The 22237-nt window shown below is 35.7% G+C and overlaps 1 protein-coding gene across 2 annotated transcripts in view; it reads left to right on the top strand.

Moving 5' to 3' along the window:
• fndc3ba (fibronectin type III domain containing 3Ba) overlaps positions 1-20374 on the top strand; it is a 153879-nt gene extending 133505 nt beyond the window's left edge. For both annotated transcript variants that reach the window (XM_055157004.1, XM_055156999.1), the window contains exons 24-27: positions 2957-3177; positions 11522-11688; positions 15154-15281; positions 18868-20374. In XM_055157004.1, the coding sequence (XP_055012979.1) occupies positions 2957-3177; positions 11522-11688; positions 15154-15281; positions 18868-19179 (828 nt within the window). In that variant the 3' untranslated portion in view covers positions 19180-20374. The remainder of the gene's footprint in view (positions 1-2956; positions 3178-11521; positions 11689-15153; positions 15282-18867) is intronic.
• Positions 20375-22237: the final 1863 nt, after the last annotated feature.

The following is a 22237-nucleotide window of genomic DNA, read 5'->3' as shown; positions in this document are numbered from 1 at the left end:
TACTTACTAGTGTGGATGGGGCCTTAATGTATATTCTGGAACATTCTAGACAAAGCAATAATATTTCCATTCCACCCTCCACTAGAAATGTTACGTAGTGCACCTTTAAGTTCAAATAGGGATCATTTTTTATTTTGTTTAAGTACAGTCAGTAAATGCTATTTGGTACTAGTGGTTACTTCAGACAACATATAAATAAAGTGTTTTAATTTATTTATTTTTTTTCATGTTAAGTCAAATTTGTGTCACCCCTTTACAGGTATATTGTAAATCCAGCTCTTAGTTTCAAAACAAAACTGCTGTGTGTTCTCTGCTTGAATTACAGAGCGTTTTTATTCTCCACGAACCAGGAAGTAAGGTTGATCTAGTATTAGCATGCTAGTTGTTTTTGTAGCATTACCATGGTGCTAAAAGAAACATTCACTTAATCACAATGTTCCCAAAAGTGTTTTAATTACACTGGACAATATGTTTATGAGGATGTACTCCCCAATCGATAAACAACACCTTATTATAAATACGTGTTTTGTCCTAACCAGTGTCCCGTACCTGTCAGGAGCCCGAAGCAAAACATGTTTACACTCCCCACACACAAGACCAGCTGTTCACACGTGGAGTTTGCTCATTTTACCAACAACTTGTAATTCTGACACCGTTCTCGTTTCATATGCAAATCTTTTCTGGGTTAATTGTGAGATGTAGAGTCAGAAGTAAATCCCTTTGTCTGTAATAGGTGTCTTCTGCACCTTTCTGGTCATGTTGGGTTACTCATATTGTTAATTGCACAGAGAGGAGGAGAAGAGAGCTGGCCTTTTGCAACCTAGAGCCATGCATTCACACAAAAGGTTACAGTACCACAATCAAATGTCAGGAGATAGTGAAGGGCAGGGCTGAGGATGCTAATCAGGTGGTCAGGACCTCACAGCTACACCACTGCAGATAATAGACATAGATAGAAGCAGGGAAATAATAAAGGATTTTATTTGTTTTATTATAGGGTTTACTAATAGCACCAACTAGAAGGGGTCACAAGATAATGGAATATAGATTAAAAAAATACAATACAAATATTAAATGCCATATAGTATTCAAATTAAGGGCATGCAGGGGCACATCTCAAGTGGACAAATTGTATATATTTACTTTGGCTTGTCATTTAAAATCCAGAGATGAAATGTATAATTATTAGAATTGAATGTCATACTATTTTAAAATGAGTCTTTTTTTTAGTTTTTAGCCTTGCTGTAATGCTGTTATTTGTTTTGTTTCATTCACACGTTTGAGTGACACTTTATTATTAGTCTGTCTTCTTTTCCAAAACACAAAATGTTCTGTTCTATCTCGTGATGTCATGAACAGGTAGTTTTGAGGTTAACCACTACCTTTTGTTCAGTAGTTGGGATGTAACAATAACCGAAATATCGTGATACAGTATTGTCAAAAGTCTCACAATAACATTGTGGGCTGTCACAATATATCGAATCACAAGTTCCTTTGCTTAAATGCATGGTTTTGTAGTAGCAACAGCTTGATGATGATTGATGATTCATTTCAGTGCAGAAAACATGAAGAAATATGTTTTTACTTTAATTTTCAGAATTATGATAGTAATAATTCACACCAAAATCTTGTCAAGGTATTTTAAAAGCAAAAAAAGAGTCCCATCTACAATTATATTAGCCTCTTCAAAATATCACAATAAATATCATACCATGAGGTTCATATCCTGATACTGTGAGATTTGCATATCGTTACATCTCTATTTAGTAGAGATTGTAAATTCTAGGGCTGAAATCATGCAAATAATTCTAGTGAAGGTGTATGGATTTTAAAAACACACTGGAACACTTCCTCTATTACTGCATGACATTACAAGGAACAGAGAGTTTTCAGTCTGAGAGAAGAACAGTCTAAATGTACAGGATTTGTATGAATGAAATAAAACACAACTTCAGATGTGTCTGTAGAGAAGCACACAACATTATAACATAGATCAGAAAATAGCATAATACGGGCCCTTTAACATGTTGTGTACTGTTACTTTTGTGAAAAACTGGGTCAAGAGTTCTGTTCCATTCAGTATATGGGTCTCTACAATATCTCATATTCTCCAAATGGAAGGTGGGAATATATCTCTCAAGACCTTTGCAATAATACTTCCCTTAAAGCTGCACAGTGTATCATTTCTGGTTAGGGTCTGCCACTTGTGTACCTGTCTGTCTTACCTGTGTGTTATTACTTTGCTTGGTATGTTCCACAGCATGGCATTAAACTGATCAACTTAAATGCATTCAGTTATTTATACAATCTCGCTATGAGCTGGCTCTCCTCTCCACACATCTGACCTGTATTGTCATCTGCTTGGAGATAAAGAACATCTCCATGGAAACAAACAAGTGGCAAACCCTCCACCAGAAAAGTTATGCAGTCTTTGAAATTGAAATTACTGTTATGTTAGGGTTGGGTTCAGATGAATCATTTTAACATGAAATAAAGTAGAGTAAGAGATGCTGTTACCCCTTTAATTCCCATGGTATTTAGATTTCTATTACTGTAATTACTGCACTGTGAAATTCTTAATTATAACTTCATTCAACCACAACACAAGACCTGCAGATTCAATGTGATATTTTGTCTGCTCTTGTCTCAATTCGCCACTGTCTCATCAAATCTTCTAATAATGTAAAAGATAATTACATTTGTCCATGCATTTTTCCTGTAATTTATTATAGGAGGACGTTAAGTGACACCCAGGTATAATAAATTACTGTGAAAAATGAATGGAAAAATAAAATTATCTTTTACATTGCACATTCCAGTTCCAGTAATTCAAAATTATGGTGGACTTGGGTAACCCCTGATGAAAAAGTGACCTGCCAAATGCTAAAAAGTCAATTACTGCAGATAATAGGATCTAATTATGCACTCACTCATTTGTATTTCATCTCTCCTACAGTGTGCTGATCCAGGCGGTGAATGCCATTGGCTCCAGCCCCTGCAGTGCCCCCCTCGTGGTCCGGACACGCTCCCTCCAGCCCCGCCTCCTCTGGAGTGTGCCGCCGCGGGACCCCAGAGCCTAAAACTGAAATGGGGCGAAAACAACAGCAACACGCACACTCGCGCCCTGCTCGCCGATGACATCGTCTACACGCTACAGATGGAGGACAAGAACCACAGGTGGGAACACAGATTAAAAAGATTACAGCATTATTTTTTCATGGAGCCCATTAGTGAGTGAGTTACTGCCACAAAATGGTCCTAATTTGATGCATTGTGTCCTTGAGAAAATTACACTCGAAGTAAAAATTTTTTACATTGTCAATAAGAAAAAAGCAACTTCATTTAAATGTTTTAAATTTTTCCTCATACCGATTTCTATATTGATATTATGAATATAAACACATTTTTCCCATTTTACAAAAATGTATTCCTCCAAAGTCCAAACTCTGCACCACATCCTGGATGTGGACCTCTCTATAAAAAAAACATCATATGATTGAAGATTAGACATGACGGAATATCATTCTTGATTAAAATTTGATAAATTGCTCTCCTCTACAGTTAATATAATATTGCCTTTCATTTTAATTGTATTTTATATATTCTGGAAGCCTATTAAAATGCTCCTCTCTACGGAGTGATGGAATCGATTAAACAGATACCCTGGGGTGAACTGGTAGAAGCAAGAGTGTCAATCTGCCCCATCAGTCATTCACTCACACTGCATAACCTCCCAAGGCAATGCTGAGTGAAGTGTCTTGCCCAAGAACACAACCACGGCATGCGCTGGTCCAAGCTGGGAATGAACCAGCAAGCTTTTGGTTAGTGGGCAAATGCTTTACTAAGACACTAAAATACTCTCAAACAAAAAACTCAGCACTAGTACAAAAATCTTGAGATATTTTAGTTAGTTAGTTAGTTATAGAGTAAATACAGTTCCAATACAGAATCAAATATGCTTTTTATTTTACAATACAGTAGGAGGTGTATTTTCGTTGCTGACATCTTCAGAACTGGGCTTAAAAAGAACCCAAGAAGTGAATGTATAAAAGAAGACTAAATTAATGTGGATTTTTTTTTTTCATTTATTACTAAAAAAAAAAGACATGTCATGCCTTTATTATATAAGATCGTTGAAATGGCTCTTTAAAAATCGTATTGTGGGGGCCTTCTTACTTGTCAATAGATTACCTAACCCACCTTCAATCCTTTTACCTCACCACATCGACCGTCTACACTGCTCTGCTCTTTGATCAAGTACCGATGATGATTCACTGTTGAACTTTGACCCCATGTCCCCCATTTGCATATGTTTAAATAACAGTGAGCACAATAGCAATTACAGAAGGACTTGTTCATTTAAGCACCACAATGACTCACGCAGCGTAAACATTACAGCATTTAAAAACAAAAGAGGTGAAAATATTGGCAGTAACAGTTGGAGCTAGATGAACCGTTTGTACATAACTTTGCATAAAACTGCTGCATTTTCATATAAATTTATTTTTAAATATATGAGATATACACTGATAAAAAATAGTACTGTTGCCATTACAAGTAGCAGCTCAAAATGCACCCATAATGTAAAATTTTATTATATATCTTTGGGTTTTACAGTGCCGTAACGTGTAACAATATCAAAATTGTGAAAAGTCCTCAAAATGGCACCTATAACAGGAATAGTTATGCAACTGAAATCCATGAATGCTCCTTTTTCAATACAGTAATGTTCTCTTCAGGAACTATCCCATATTGATTCTGTATGCACGAGAATTATTACAATAGCATAATTACACTGTCAACCTGGCATCAGCGTGAACACGTATTGGGGACTTCTTTGTGAATATCATTTGAAATTGTTCACTTGAAAATCTCTGTACCTCTAGGCCTTATCAGGTCCCTTTAAACTGCTGCTCGATAGGGATATTAAGGAGCCAAAAGTCAATATCACACACACACACGATGAACAGCACAAAACCCAGCTAGCAGTGTTCTCATGCTAAACGTGTGTGTGGGATGTATGGATGTTTTTGTGAGTCCTGGTTGTAACACGTTGTACCATGGAGAAGTCACGTAGGAGGATGGAAAAGGTGTCTGAAAATTAGGCAGGGCTCCTGACTGGGGTTTGGTCTGGAGTTACAAAGAAACAGCAGGGGTTATTTGCCAAAAACGCTCTGCTAGAACTAACACACATAATACAAAACTAGGATATTTTTGTAGCTAAATCTATTGAGAAAGATTGGAGGTATAACTTTTTTAAATTTTTATTTGTTAATAAAAAGATAGAACATATTCACAAACATTTAAATGATATGTGAAGATTATAGCCAACATGGAAAATTTAACACATCATCTAACACACCAGCATACTTAATGTACATGCAATTTACATGCATACAATGAATCATTTGGATCATTTCAGACCTAGAATGGTCAGTCTATCTATCAATCAGTCAATCAGTCTGCTACTAAAAGCTTCCTATATGAACCATTTAAGCCTTCACTTTCTGTATATCTTGATTACTCAGATTGGTTCAGACAGTTTTACAGTAGTGTAGTATATGAACTGAGTTATGTTATGAACTTATTAGAGGTACAGCAACATAATAAATTGTTTTAGCCGTACGGAGACCTCTTCCTCCTTCCTGTGTTTCCCTTTTACTGTGAGCTACTTCTACAATTTGTGACGTTGTCATGGGAACAAAGGGCCTTACCACACATAATTGTTTTACCTTGATTCATCAGCACAATATCACTCCAAAGCATTGCTCGAAAGCAAAAGTTAACAGTCACATTTGTTATATACGGTATGTCGCAGCAATAATAATATTAGTAGTTGTAGTAACATGCCTATAGCACTGCTACTGGTAAACTTTAATTAATAATTTTTTTTATTTTGTTCTTGATTAATACAAATCTTTAGATTGTCTCTTGATATCAACTTGTAGTAACAATAATATTGTTTGAAAAGAGAGAGGTCCTGAGGGAAATGCAAGTTTTGCTTCAGCAACATTTAAACTGTGCTTTTCAGTGACCTTTGTGGCTGAGTCAAAGGTCTCAGCGCAGTTTAACAGGAGGACTGGTCAGCGAGGGACAGCAGATCCTGTGTCACATCACTCTTACTCAATTCTGGTGTTTCAGTTGGTGACGAAATGGTCCATTCCCTCAAAGTATTTCCTCTGGAAGGTCTTCTGCCACATGTGCTATTACACATGTAATGTGTAAAAAGACTGTAGCATCTCAAGGTGTCCATAACATCTTTTATTTTGTTGAAATTATGTTTAAAGTATCAGAAAAAAAATGTGTTTCTTGTGTAAATTAAGCCGAAATTTTGGATAGAATTTTCCCAGTGTGATCATCAATAGAGGAACTCTCAAAAATTGAACGCTCTACTTCCTGTAATTTTCCACATATTTTTCAACCTTTTTTCACAATTTGCTTCTTGATTCTGAACTGTAATTGATATCTATAACAGGTTTTATCTCACCAAATTAAGTTGAAAAAATTAGTGAGTCGTCACACAGTTTAAGCTTGATATATTTTTCCCACCAGTCTGAGAGTCTGAGTGCTCTGGTGGGTGCAGTGTCAGTATTGTGAATGTGAATACTTGGCTGGTGATTACTGGCACTGGGTGAATGAGTGGCAGTGCATTGAAACAAGCAGCAGATGGCCATTTTGTCCTCCCAGCTGTGATCTGTTAACCCCTCCATTGCAGACTCTGTAACCTGCCAAATGAGTAAATGTGGTTTTAGAGTTCACTTTTTAATTGGTAAAGTCACTGTGGTACTTTGCTATTTTTGTGTTCGCCCTTGGATTGGGTGTGTAGTATGACACATGCATCAATTATCCTTATTGCTTTTGCAGACAGAAAAATTTATCAAAGTCCAGTAGATTCTAAAGCTGATAGTTTGACGTCAGTTCAAAATGTGATACCAAGAAGCTGTTTTGATCTAGATATAGATTTAAATATAGATAGTGTCTCATTGTGTATTTCACACTGCAAAATTACCCAAAAAATAAGATTAGATTACAATTTTATGTTGTTGCTCATTTACAGCATTTAAAAAAACAAGGTTAAAGGTGCATTGTGTAACTTTTTGGTTGGGGTCCATCACCTGCTTATTTCTATGGATATGTCATTGCTCTGCCTGAAATGTTAATGACATTATACAGCTCTACATTAAATTTTTTACATTACCGGTGGTTTTATAGACTTTAAAATACAGACATTCTGACTGAGGGGGGGTTGCCTCTCCGCAGATCTGACCTGTTACTTGGTCTGGTTTGGTCTTCTTGAAGATAGATTGGTTTAAAGCATACTGTGAAACATTGCAGACAAAGCAAAAACATCTCCAAGAAGAAAAGCATTTGACAAACTCTCCATCAGATAAGTTACAAAATGCATCTTTAAGCTTTAAAAAAAAAAAAAAAAAACATAAGATACAGCCTAAGTAAAGCCAAAAAATAAATAAAAAATAAATAAAAATAATAATAATAGATCAGTTGGAGTGTTGGATGTCGCATCGTCAGAATGGGGCAAACTTTATTTACATGTTGTAGAAGAAGAACATGCAAACTCCACAAAGAAAAGCCAGAAGTCCAGGAATCAAACCTAGAACCTTCTTAGTCTCTGGCTTAACCTTCAGATATGATAATGGGAAATCCTTTTACCTACTGTATATATTGGTTATTTTTCTTGGTTCAGTAACTGTCACACACAGCTTGTAAAGGATCTGAGTTATACTATAATGGACTATATAGACTGTTTGCATTGCATTGCCATGGAAACAGACGCGGTTTTTGTAAATCAAGAAATCCCCTATGTAATTTGGCCTATTTGTGCACTCCCACTGTAATGCCCCTTTCCAATCTTTTCAGATTTACAAATTTACCTTTAGATAAGCTCCTGACATAAATTCCTAAGTTTTTTTTGTTCTTAAAGGGCCCATATTTTGCTGTTTTCTGATCTATATTTTAATGTTGTTTCCTCACCTTTAATCATCATAGATTCAAGTCAAATTTTTCATAATATTTAGTTGTCTTACATCCTAACCTATGTCCCTTTTCAAAATTCACCAAAATGTCCTAGTTTTTATCTCCATATGCAGACTTGTTGCTCAGTTTGTACATTTCATCTTCTGTTTCTCTTTGCCCTTTAAAAGCTACTCATTTGAAGTAATTATTTTATTCATTTTCATGGTCACTACCTCTGTACTGCCCATAATTCCCTGCTTCAGAGAAACTGTGAATGCTTAGGTGCCATGACAACAGTACTGGGGCTTTAGACACAATAGACTACAAATAGAATATCTTAATTAATGTTGTCATCCTTTTAAATTGACTCCAGTGGACTACAATTCATGCATTATAAACATGCATTATTGCCTGTTGCTGCCATCCTATACTTAATTTAATATGTTTATTCATGCCCTATCCTGTAATAATTCATGACATTACTGGTTTTGTGTGTGTATATATATCCTTACAGCAACATTGGTCCATCCCTAACCTTTCCCACAGTAACCTAACAATCTGGTTAAAAAAAAAAAAACTATATAATATTTGTTTTCATGTCAATACAATTCAATGCAATTAGAATACAGTTCTTAATGGGAATATTCCAATTTTCATATTCTAGTAACTATAAATCCTTCATTTTCTGTGTACCTCTATAAATCTTGGGTAAGGTTAACTTTATTGTCTCAAAAAGGAAATTACATTATGGAAATATAAATGCATGAATTCAGCCCCATGTACAATATTGTTTGCCTAGTAAAAAAGACTGCACAGAAATATGTTTTATAAGGACTGTCACAACCAACTACTGTTATTATCTTAAATTTTAAAACTCTGATTTCAATACTAAGGAATTGCTTCATTACTTTATACCAATTTTCACTGTTAATAAAAATAGTCTTTTTTTAGACAATAGAAAAGTAATTTTTAACACAAAATTATAATTACCATGTTGTCTTATACTAAATTTGATGCAGCTAAACTAAGACTAAGACTACCTGTACTGCTACCTGACCTGTCCTACTTTTGATAACACTACAATCATCAAAACATACTGAACAATACCAAGTGGAAAATCCAAGTAAAACAGGCATAAATATTCAACTATTGTGCAACAGTAATTCCAAACTGAATTTATTTTTTAAATTAGTATAAACATGCATTTCATTATTTGATTACTTTAGAGAATTGTAAATACACATTGCCAATCTTTTAAATAACAACCAATTAACCCTGATTTCAACAATTCAACTTGTTTACATTCTGGGAAAGACCAAAAAATGCGAAACTACAGCATGGTCCCTTCAAATCCTTCAAATCCTGATATAACAATTTCTCCAAAATAGTAGACCACAAGGATCACATCACAATTACATTTGTATCACCAGTGCTCTGCCCTAATGTGCCTCATTTATTATATAAAGTGTAATATATCATTTTAATAACAAAGCATTTAATTTACGCTGACTTCAACATTTCAACCTGTTTACATTCTAGAAAAAGACTAAAAGACACAAGGTTGCTCCCGTCATGCCCCTGTTCACTTTTATAAATAACTGGATAAACTTTTGGATTTGAACCAAGATTTCGCTTCACATTAACTTTGTTTTGCTCATTTGCCAGTCCATTTGTTTTCTGACCAGCGCTTTTGGAGAGTGTATGTAATTGTTTTGACATTTAGTTCAGCCAATTTGAGTTTCACTATTTATTCATTACAAATTTATTACTGAAAAATAAGTGATGGATTACACTGGGGCTGTAGCCGGCAAAAGAATTCTTGGTCAACTAAAGACATGTCCTGCCGATCGACTGGTTGAATAAAAGGAGGCATGGCAAAATTCCCCAAACTATTATGCATCTCTTATGTCATTTGGATCATTTCAGACCTGGAATTGCCAATGTCTACTGAACTACAGGTACATGTTAACGTGAAAACTACCGCATCATAACATTACAAGGTGGAGCAGAGATGTCTGAGATGCTTTGGAGCTGTAGATAGACTAATAATAAAAGATCACTCAAACATGAAATGAATGAATGAAACAAATCGCAACTCCAGATATGTTTTTGAGGATGTAACAGCGTTAGAACATGGCTTAAAGTTCACACGTAATATCGAACCTTTAATCTTCAGAGAATTCACTCATTACATTCCCGTTTCTGCTGTTGTCTCATATAAATCTTTATAATCTAAATAAAATGCGGTCAACAAAGACACCATCAACCGATTAGTCGATTACCTACAGCCCTAGATTGCACAGAGCATTTACATTGTGTGTGTTGTAGTGAGTTAACTACTGGCCGTCCGTCATCCAGAATCTCATTAGTGCTCTGTAGTACCACAGCATAGAGAACTCTGTGGAGTTATGGCCCTGCTCTAAACCTTTTCTATCTCCTTTCTCCCCATTACATCCTCCATCTTATCTTAGCCTCCTCTTTTGTAATTACCAGTCACTATCCTCCTCCTCTCCTCGTTACTCACCTCTTTTTTGGCCTTTCTCTGCTCCCGTAGACTCCAGGTGCCAAAAGAATAAATAGGGCTATAGCGTAGAGATGCTTATTCACTGACTTATTGTGTCTCCACTGCGTTCATATGTCCTCAGATCAAAATGAATGGCTTCTTACAGTGGCGTTTGACAAATTTACAGCCAGCGTCATGCGCCATCCATTTTATGTTCTGATCAATCAATAAAACTGTCACCTGATTTACTCATGGCAGTGATTACAAGTCTCTCAAGTTCTTTATGACCAACAACTATATTTTGAAAGACATTTTTATTTGTTTAGTTGTTTTGTGATCAATCAAAATGAGAAAAAATAATTAAGAAATATTTTGTCATATTGCCCTGCCCTATTGACCTTTTTAAAATACTAGATCAAAAGATTTTCAATAAATTCTGGAATGCAGGCAACTAGAGGCAAAAAGAAGCAGACATAATACTTTTTTTATCATAAAAGATCGAAATGCTAATGGTTTTACATTATAACAAAAAATAAACAACCACTTTGAAATTTTTGAAGGTACACATATTATAGTTAAAGGTGCATTGTGTAAATTCTCTGGTCAAAAGCTTTTCTCCATGGAGATGTTATTGCTTTGTCTGGAATGTTTCACAGTATGGCATTAAACCTTTCTATCTTCATGGTGATGACCAGACCAAGATACAGGTCAGATCTGTGGAGAGGCGACCCCGCTTACAGTCAGAATGTTTTTCTACTTTACATTTATTAAATTGGATTTATAGCGCAAAAATACAATAAATCCACCTGTAGTTTAATAAATATAAAGTAGGGTTGTTTAAAGGGCCTCCAACCAAAAAGTTACATAGTGCACTTTTGACTTCTCTGTTAAGAAGGAAGATGGAAAAGTACAATTTATGGATCAAACTTTGTCTGTGTTCACACTTGTAAGTCTTAGTGAGTGCTCAGTGTAACATTAGCTGACTCATACTGGGAAATCTGAACTAGATAATAAATAAAATCTATTTTGATTTTCTTCTCTCAGGTTCGTGACGATCTACCGTGGGCCCAGTCACACGTACAAGGTGCAGAGACTGACTGAATCCAGCTCCTACAGCTTCAGAATACAGGCCGTGAGCGACGCCGGGGAGGGTCCCTTCTCTGAGACGCATACTTTCTGTACCACCAAGTCTGTGCCCCCCGCCCTCAAAGGTACCACAGCCATGGGCAAAACACACACACACAACTCTTTATTTTAGCATAGCTTGGGGCTTGTTTGTGCAATCCCTCATTCGTCCGGGTATGATAAACAGCGGAAGAAAAATTCAATTCAATTTCTCCATCTGACATCCACTAAACACTCCTTTGAAGGTAATGAAGTGCAGATCTTAGCCAAAGAAAAGAAATGGTTTGAGAGGGGAGTTAAAGAGGCAATTTTTGTTAGGAAGGACAATCCATCTTTGAACAGAAATGAGGGGCTTGACATCATTTATCTCCTATTTGTAACTCCATCCTCAGACCTAAATCAAAACAGGGAAAACAACTGCGATAGCCATTATGAGCGACGATTATGCAAAATCTGACTCAGGCACAGTTCACCTTTAGTGTAGTTCAATAAACCTAACTAACAAACAGGAAGTATAAACAAGTAGATTGGTTAGTTTTAGAGTAGTTTCAGTGTAGTTAGCTCCTCCCTTCAGGCAGATATAAGGCAGTGTCCACTAGCAATCTGACCAGTACTCAAGAAGCCGCTTGGATCCTGAGGACTGCTATGGACTGCTAATTTGCGTACATTAATTCAAAGTTATTAGTATTTATTTGGCCCTTTTTAATTTCTTATACCACATAAACCTATTCTGCAGCTAAACACGTTCCTATTAATAAACTCCTTATAAATTATAATAATACTCAGTGGTGGTAAAATACTAAAATACTGACAGAAATTATAATACCAACCAGAGCAAGTTCTGACCCTCAGGTTGGCTTCCGCAGATAAATGCTGTCCTTGTGTCCTTAACCCACCTCGCCCCTAGTGTCTGCGCACACTGGTTTAAAGTGTGATGGAAAGCTCTTTGAGTGCCTAGAAGGTGGAAATGTGCTGTATAAAAATGACCATTTACCATTTATTACACACACACACCATATTCATACTAGGCAATGTGGGTCTTGCCTAAGGACATAACAACAGTTTTTGCAACTTGTGGTACTTGCCCTTAAGAATGTTTAAAATTGTTCAGCAACACTTTATAATAACTACACAGATCAGCTGTAGAGACATTATTTATTTAAAATTATGTTATTATTTTATATTTTGCTTGTTCTTGATTCAATGTTTAAGCAAAACTTTTATTAAACATTTATTTTAATAAGAAAAGGTTTAACATCTTGAAAAATGAGAAAACGTGCAGCTGTTATTGAAAATTTTCAATAAATATTTAGTATTTGAGTTTGACACACCTGCCTTAAAGTGTGAACAAATACTTAATTCTGATTTAGTAACTGCTTAATTAAAACCATAACACTAAATCCTAACCCAGATCCTTCGTTACTAGTTACAGGCTAGTTACTCAGCCTGAATCATTCTTCGTAAACTATTTGTTTAAGTCTATGTTTTATTAAAGGTGCACTATGTAACTTTTTGGCTGTAGGTCCATCATGTGCTTGTTTCTATGGACATGTCATTGCTCTGCCTGGAATGTTCCACACTATGGCGTTAAACAGCTTGTCTAGTGTGATCTCCATGAAGATAGAAAGGTTTAATGCCATACTGTGAAACATTCCAGGCGAAACGATAACATATCCACAGAGAACAGCATTTGATGAACTCTCCACTCCAAAAGTTACACAATGCACCTTTAAAGCTAATTAAATGTAATTATTATGAAGTGTTTCTCAGTGTTCTAACATCAGACATCAAAGAATAAGAAATTATTAAGAGTCAAATAAACACTAATCAAATTGACACTTATGCAAATTAGCAGCCAGTTAGATGCACCCTGAAATAAAGTGTTACCAATTTTTTTTAATATATTTGCAAATCTGTCTTATTTGATTTTATTGCATTGTCCAAATGATCCTGATGTCTGAAAATACAATATAAAGTGTTATGGGTTATGTTGTTATTGCCAGTAAGCCTCTTATTCCTTCCGGCAATAAAAGACTGAGAAATAACCTGAGAACAATATTGGTTTAGCTGTGAGGTAAAAAGATGCAGGAGTATCATTGAAGCAGTATAAACAAATTTAAATAGTCGAGGGTCTTCCTGACTTTTCTAAACCAGTTACTCTAATTGAAACCCTCTCATCCAATCAGCGGCTTTCATTTCTCCTTCTACTTTTTAGTCAAATGTTTTTAGCTCGGGCCATAATTACTAATGTTTGCAGGTGCAGAGTGACACGAGTCCCAAAGGAGAAGTGCTTAGGCGGACAATTATGTAAATAGCAAAACAAAATTATAGATAGTAATTTTGCCGTTGGCTTTGCTATGAAATGATTCGACCCTCATTGCGTTATGTACAGAGTATTTGTGACAGCTGCCGGGGAACGTGATGTGTATTGAATGAAATTGTAGGCTATTTATTAGAGGTGGAGGTAGTGCTAGTAAAAAAAAATACTATGGTAGATGGTAGATGTAAATGTATGCAGGTTTCCAAACATAGAACAATAATCATAACGTAAGCGTATACTGCATAAAAATAATGTCAATGAGGTGGTAGTTGTCAGTTTATGTTTAAATTATAATTAGGGTAAAAAACACTTTCTATAATGATACTTTGCAGTGCTGGGGTTGCTTTAAGTGTAATTAACTTGGAGACATAATGCACACATTAGCAAACACTGGAAAAAAGTTTTAGATTGTATGAAAAAACGCAAGAAATAATACAAAATGGTTTTAAACATCACGTTTTTCAGGAGTCTGTCAACAATACAAGTGTTCATGGTCCTACTTAGGTGTTTAGGTGATTTTCAACGAAAAGTGAGAGTGACTGACTGAAAACGAGTCAGCTCACCTGTTGTAGTTCCCACTAATTCAGTTCTCTCTGGTCACATTGTGTTAAAATAAAGATCAGATTGATCAATAACAGACCATCAGATTGAGTAGTACCTCAGGTTAGTATCACACCCCCAGGGAATGTTAATGACATCTTACGAAGATTACAGTATCATTCTGGACTTGCCAGACAGTAATAACTACACTAACAGCCTCAATAAAGCATGCAGAAAAACTTTATTCATAATTAACAAATAAATCTTAACAAGTTATTTCACTCATAGTGTTCGACTTCAGTCAAATGAAGCACAGAGAGGTTAGCAATTATGGGGCAAATTTGGAGGCAAGTATGAGTTTTGAATGAATTTATTCATGAACAAAATTGCAAAATAAAAACACTAGAATCATGTAGGGTGGGTTAATACGAACATTTTAAAATGACAAGGCTCACATCAGCATTTACAGAGAGAGGTGCGATGTTTTTTCAGTAGAGTTGATGGAGCCAGAAGCGCGCCCATGCTCACTTCCTATTTGGAATGCACCGGCTAGTGTGTTTGCTATATCCATTTACATATACAAGCCAGTCCTTCATTTAAATTGTACATTCTTAATCTTCTCCTTTCTCTTAACCCCATCCACGTTATAATAATCATGTTTAATAATGTTTTTAATTGTTTGCTTCCATAGCACCCAAAGTGCACCAGTTGGAGGGCAACACGTGTGAGGTCACATGGGAGACTATTCCACCAATGAGAGGAGATCCTGTGAGCTACGTGCTGCAGGTGCTGGTGGGCCGAGAGTCCGAGTATAAACAGGTATGCTTCCAAGGCTGCTCGTGATATAAAACTGAGCTCAGGGCCAATATTTTTTTTAACCTGGTTTAGAGTTAAAGGTGCACTGTGTAACTTTTCTGGTGGAGGGTGGGAAACCTGCTTCTTTCTGTGGAGATATTGCACGGAATGTTCCACAGTATGGTATTACATTTATTTATCTCTACAGAACATTAGGTGACATCACGCCAAGTTACATGTCAAGAATGTAAGTGTTTAGGTCAATAAAAAATAAAAACATGTTATTAAATAAAAGCAAGATGGATACGTGTAATGCCATAAGAGGGTTAACATCTCCATGGAAACAAGCAAGTGGCAATCCTCCACCAGAAAAGTTACACAGTGCACATTTACTGTGCCTGTGACAGGTTGGCCTACTCATTTTACCAAAATACAGTTAAGATCATTAGATTTAAAATTTTGGCCATCTTTTTTATGTTTAAAATTTTACTTACTGTTTGGAAATCATCAGCATTAAATGTTTCTGTCTTCATGGAGACCAAACCAGACCAAGTTACAGGTCAGATCTTGGAGAGGCGTCCACATTCACAGTCAGAATGTCTGTTTTGTAGGTATCTTTGAGCTATAAAACCACCTGTAATTCAATAAATGTGAGGTAAATCTGTTTAATGTCACACTGTGGAACATTCTAAGCAGAGCAATGACATATCCGTAGAAACAAGAAGGTGACGGACCCCCAACTGAAATTACACAGTGCACCTTTAAGATCTCTGTAACTGCTGTCTTTTATTCCACTATCCCTACTGGCAAAAAGGTCTTCTCCATCAGCAAAACTGGAGTAGTGGATTTTTTTCCCTATCTGACCAATTTATGCCTAAAGTAGTGTTATTATTCAATCACAGTTGTTATTCTTGTCAGTAGAAAAGGCTTCAAGACACAAGATTGTTAGAGCAATTTTGTGGAGCCAATATCTTGACAAAAATTATTCTCTGTGTGAGAATTTGTGCATTTTCTTTTTGGTTTATTTTGAATATATAAAAATATAACCTACTTACTGTCATTAGAGTCTCTACACAACAATTTGGTGGAATTGTGCTTTGTGTCAATACAAACGATACACTAAGGCTACTGAGAGCTTTCAGTCTAGAACTTGATAACTGTCCTTTAAGGTAATAATTATTTGAAAACATACAGATTGAAAAGGTTGAGTCATTTTATGTCGTTGGCTACTGTGGAAAAATAATAATAATAATAGTAATAATAATAATAAATAATAAATAAACATGTTAAACATACAAAAAATTTATGAAAACAAGCAAAAAGAAGAGAAATCTCTACGTTTTCCAGACAATACTTACTAAATCTTAACCTTACAATAGATTAGCTGTAAAAGGAGTAATACAGTTTATCAGAATCATTTTTAATTGTAGCATAACCTAAAAGTATGAAAGCAGCTCTGCCTAACATTTCCGTGCGACTCCATGGTGATACAAAGTTGAAACAAATTTTTAGCGCAAAGTAACAACATCTCCCTGGTGACAAATAGGTGGTAGGTGGTAGTTTTCAAGTTAAGTGCTACCTTTTACCTTGAGTTCAGTAGAGATTGGCAGTTCCAGGGCTAAAATCATGCAAATGAGTCTACAGAAGGCTTATGGAGTGATTTTTGACGAGAAAAAAAAAAATCATCTTAAATAGGCAGAGTTTGTGTGTTGTGTGCATGAACCAAAACAATAACTCCAAAAATCTTTTTTGATGAGGAAACAACATGATAACACAGATCAGAAAATAGCATAATATGGGCTCTTTAATTCCCACTCTTGCTACATCCTTCATCGTCTTTCTGGGGTTCATTCGAGGACAAGACTGAGAGCTGTTGTTGTTATCTGCTCAAACCACAATCATAGGACTCATTTTAGACTCTGGGAAAAAAATTGTGATTTCCCCCGAAGCGCACAGCAGCTCAGTTAGCCTTGATAGAAAAGAGCACTCAGAAGTCAACACCTTTAAATGCTGAAGTGAATAAATAGACTGACCTTGTGCTTCTCTAAAGGTACATTATGTAACTTTTCTGTTTGGGGTCCTGCACTCGCTTGACTTCAAGGAGGTGTTATTGTTTTGCTTGGAAAGTTCTGCTGTATGGTCCTATATTACACAAACTTGACTATTGTGTGCATTAAGCCATGGTATAATGTCATCAAAAATACAAGTTGTGTTTTTTTCATTCACAAATGTTTGAGTAATACTGCATTATTAGTCTGTTTCAAAATCAAAATGTTGGAAGAAAGTGCCTTGAAAAACATGCTTTCTTATCATGAGTAGTATCGCTTTTCAACAGATCTGACTTGTAAATTGTCTAGTTTAGTGGAGTGGAAAGTGGAGAGATAAAGTTAATGCCGTACTGGGAAACATCACAGGAAAAACATCTCCATGGGGACAAGCAGGTGCCAAACAATCCACCAGAAAACTTACATAGTATACTTTTAACTGTACAGAAATTAGAAACCTGAATTTTCAACTTTATTTATTTTGTTGCAGATAAAATGAGTTCCACACTGTGGTATTTAGTCATGAAAGTAGCCTGACCCGAAAATCTCTCCATTATGTTTTCCATCGGCAGAACCAGAAATGTTGTAGTAAATAATGGAGATGTGTAATTTACTTAAAAAAAACCAAAACATATTTGTGCTTTTTTAACCAAACTACATAAAAACACAATTGAACTTTCTGCACAGAGCTCATTTTCATAAGACAAATGTATGTTGTTCCCTGAAAGAAGTGGTGTACTTGTGTTGATATAAAGAACTGACATGTTTTTAAAAATTATTTAAAGTTTTTCTGTTCTTTCAAAAGTCATAGGGTTAAAAAGTAATTTAAAATAAGTGAACAAACACCAGCTGACAACATTTGAAAATTATTTCCAAATGAGATCCAAATTATTATCCTCAGTAAGAACCAGGTTTAGCTAATTGGTCCTACATTTTGCTTGAGTTTCTACATTGTGTAAATTTTCTGGTGGAGGGTCCTTCAAATACTCTTCTCCATGGAGATGTTGTTGCTTTGTCTGGAATTTTTCACAGTATGACATTAAACCTTTCTATCTTCATGGAAACCAAACCAGACCAAGTTGCAGGTCAGATCTGTGGAGAGGCAATCCTGCTCAGTCAGAATGGCTGTTTTTCTAGCTATTTTTGAGCTAGAAAACCATTTGTAATTGAGTAAATGTTAAATAGAACTGACATCACGAGGTGGAACAGGGCATTTTAAGATGGACATGTAGAAAGACTAATAATAAAAAGTTATTCAAACATGTGTGAATAAGAAAAAACACAACTCTGGGTAAGTTTTTGCGGAGGTAACAGCATTCTCAAAAGCTAAAAGCAAACATGAGTCAGTTGCATAATATAAGCTCTTTAAACTACAGGTACAACAAAGTTTTTTTTTCTTATACTTTGTTTTTGCAGATGACTCGCTCAAAGAACAATGATCTTTTGTCTGAATAACTGAAGTCTCTGTGATTTGATAACTGTTTCAACTCAAAATATGATTCAGAATTGATTACGATCTATTGTGCAGCCCACATTTTTATCTTCTTCTTCTTTCTCCTGTGCAGGTGTTCAAGGGAGAAGAAGGCTCGTTCCAGATCTCCGGTCTCCAGGGCAACACAGACTACCGTTTCCGGGTGGGCGCATGCCGTCGTTGCCAGGATACGTCCCAGGAGCTGAGCGGCCCCCTAAGCCCCTCCTCCCTGTTCACCCTACGCCGCCAGGACACCCCCACAACGGGAGAGCTGTGTCCCGCGGAGACGGGCAAAGGGGCGGGGCTTATCTCCAGCGACGAGCGTTTTGCGGCGCTAATCGTGTGCGTGTTTGCGGGCTTCTCCATCCTCATCGCCTGCCTGCTACAATACTTCTTCATGAAGTGAGGGAATTATTTTTAAACTATAGGATAGAAAGAGAACGCAAAATCACAAACTTTTTTATGAATGAACCGAATGAAATCAAAACACTTGATGTACTTCTAAGGTTATGTACTTTTTTTTTTTTAGACAATGTACCGATTCAGGCTTTCTTTGCCTTGTTACTGTCTCTGCTCCCACTTGGTCATACTTTCTCTGTTGTCTTTGTTTTATTGATTTCTATCGAGGGAAGCCATTTTCTTAGCTGGACCTCGGTTTGGAATCTGATAATCAAGCCTTAAAACTAGCTGTGAGCGACGCAGAAGCTCCTCAGACTGACTTGCATGTTTTTATGTTTTACCTTTTTACATATTCTATTAGAGACATGTATATTTTTGTTTCAGACTTCTTTGCCTTACATTTTTTTATGTTTAATTTGCTGCAGTCTTTATCCAGTCAGCCATATTCCATGTTAGGTCTTTTTTCGGAGAGCTTTAGATATTTTCGATATTGTTCATTTTGACACAACAGGCTCTCAGACACACACACAAACTACAACCAGCGACTGATAGTGGACACTTTACATTTCATGCAATGACAATGACGAAACACATACTTTTGAAGTCAATCATCAAATCTCTATGTAACACAAATGTTCAGCTACCAAAGTGATGCAAATTCATGTGTGGTGTATGATGCTGCTATCCTGTGATTTTTATTATATCTATAAAATGGAAAACCAGTAATCTAATATATAGATATATACACAATATATTAATATAGCAAATATCTATGAGCTATAGAAGTGATGTATATAAAGAGATGGCGATGTAAGGTCTAAAAGTACAGTGCAAATGGGGGAATGCTAGGTGCTCACGTACAGAACAAAAAGCAAATCTGGTCTAGGATCTGATGGATTTCTAAACTATTGGGAGTTTGATTAGACCCTTTAAAAGTTTCTATTCAAAAATGCATTTGAAATAATGGAATGGAGGCAACCGGAGCAAAAGTGAAGTCTAATGTAATGTGATTTCAATCGAGAAATTGGGATAATTAAAAAATAAGCAATAAGTTACATTAGAATCTAGTAAGAAAACAGTGACTCATGTATTATTGTTTATTGTTTAGTGGAATATAATATTATAAAATGTGAAACCTCAAAATAGTTTTGGCTAATAAAAAACACTAAGTAACGTCAGAGCATAGTAAGAAAACAGTTACCTCTCTACATATATATATATATATATATATATATATATATATATATATATATATATATATATATATATATATATATATATATATATATATATATATATATATATATATATATATTACATTTGTGTGTGTATTTAATGTGTGATTATTTTACACACTAATCACTGATCACTTACTTTTATGTTAGACTCAAAAGTGATGAGACAAATATCAGATAAGTTACGTAGTGGTGTTTTAAAATAACCAACATTTAGATTGATTAAAGCTTGGTTGCTCGTCTCCGTGGAGATGATATTGCTTCGCCTTGAATGTTCCATAGTATAATATTAGACTTGATTACAATCACATGTTTTTATGTCACGTAAGTTAAACAAAAAAACATGCATTCATACTGTAAACGGGGTAACATCTCCACAGATCTGACTTATAACTTGACCTGTTACCGTGGCAATAGATATGTTTAATGTCATACTGTGGAACATACCAGGCAAAGCAAGAACATTTCAGTGGTGACAAGCTGGCTTCACCACAAAATTTATACAGTGCACCTTTAAGTTTTGAATGAGTACAGCACTACTACACTTTTACCTCCTGTCACCTCCATTTTGAAACATCGAACGTTGTGATGTTCGATAGTAGCATTTTAAAGGGTCTATATTTAAACGTAAACAAGGTCATTTTTGCATTATTGCCTCATTTATACAGACCATACTGTTACCAGCCATTTTGCCTACTCGTGAGCTCGCACCCCAAACAGCTTTGACAGTATACAACTAAGGACTCTTCCCATTGCTTATCTATAATGCTATTTCGCTTGCAGTTTTTCTACATCCTTTCTACTCCTGTATCTTTTAAATGGTGCTTTATCGACAGCAGAATAGCTACATCTCTCCTATGCTCTTGAACTAAACAAATTAAAAGAACAGGGCATTCAACCTTCAAACCCTTCTATGTATAGTGTACATCACAGCCAAGGTACAGCCCCAACAAAATACTCTACGATGACCCAAAGATCCCTACATATACGAATCAGGTGGAAGGAAAACATAGGGAGGTGCGCTAAGTCCCGCCCCTTTTGTTTTGATTGGCAGCCTGTCTTGTACCTCAGGGAATAGACCATTTATGAGAGGGTGACTAGTTTCCCCTTTAATACCATAAACATCATTTTCTACTCTTTTTTTTTTTTTTCATCCTTCTTTCTTCTCATTCGCTCTATCTTCGCTGTGCCTTGCTCCAGTCTGCAAAATGGTTTACTTGCTCATAAAAAATATACCTTTGCCAAAGTCAATGGGAAAGTCAAGGTAGAGTTCTTATCTTATTTATACTATATATTGCATACCGTACTTTACATGCCAATAACAGTGCAATCTTCATTTATTTATTGTTAAAAGATTAAGAGACAATGTAGTTATGTACTAATTTTTTCTTGTAGCATGTTTTTTTTTTCTTTTAATTTTTTTATGGATGTATGTTAGATTTTGATAAAGGCCAGCATTCCTTATCTCAGTAACCCTTTAAGTATTTCTGTAGCTCACCAGTCCATGCATTGCAGTTACCATCAAACTTTTTAAACAAAATCATGTAACCAAACGCATAATATGTATTTTTGTGTTACCGCGATTTCGGGCCACGCACAGCCGAAATCGCTTTTATTGCTTAGAGATAAAATAATACATGTAGCAACTTTTAGTGGGATGACGCTGCTGCCTTTGGCTTTTGGATTAGTATTTTCATGAAGCTTCGGATATCTTTTTAACTGTTCTAAGTGCAGGCTTTTTGTCCACTAAAGGGTTATTATGTGATGTTATCTGTAACAACACCGCATTTACGATTATTATATTCTTTCAAAAGGACAAAAAAAACATTA

This window comes from Boleophthalmus pectinirostris, unplaced genomic scaffold (assembly GCF_026225935.1).
Source record: "Boleophthalmus pectinirostris isolate CB_2022bp ecotype Guang Dong unplaced genomic scaffold, ASM2622593v1 HiC_scaffold_10, whole genome shotgun sequence".
Classification (NCBI taxonomy): domain Eukaryota; kingdom Metazoa; phylum Chordata; class Actinopteri; order Gobiiformes; family Gobiidae; genus Boleophthalmus; species Boleophthalmus pectinirostris.
This window is presented reverse-complemented; position numbering and strand designations above follow the sequence as displayed.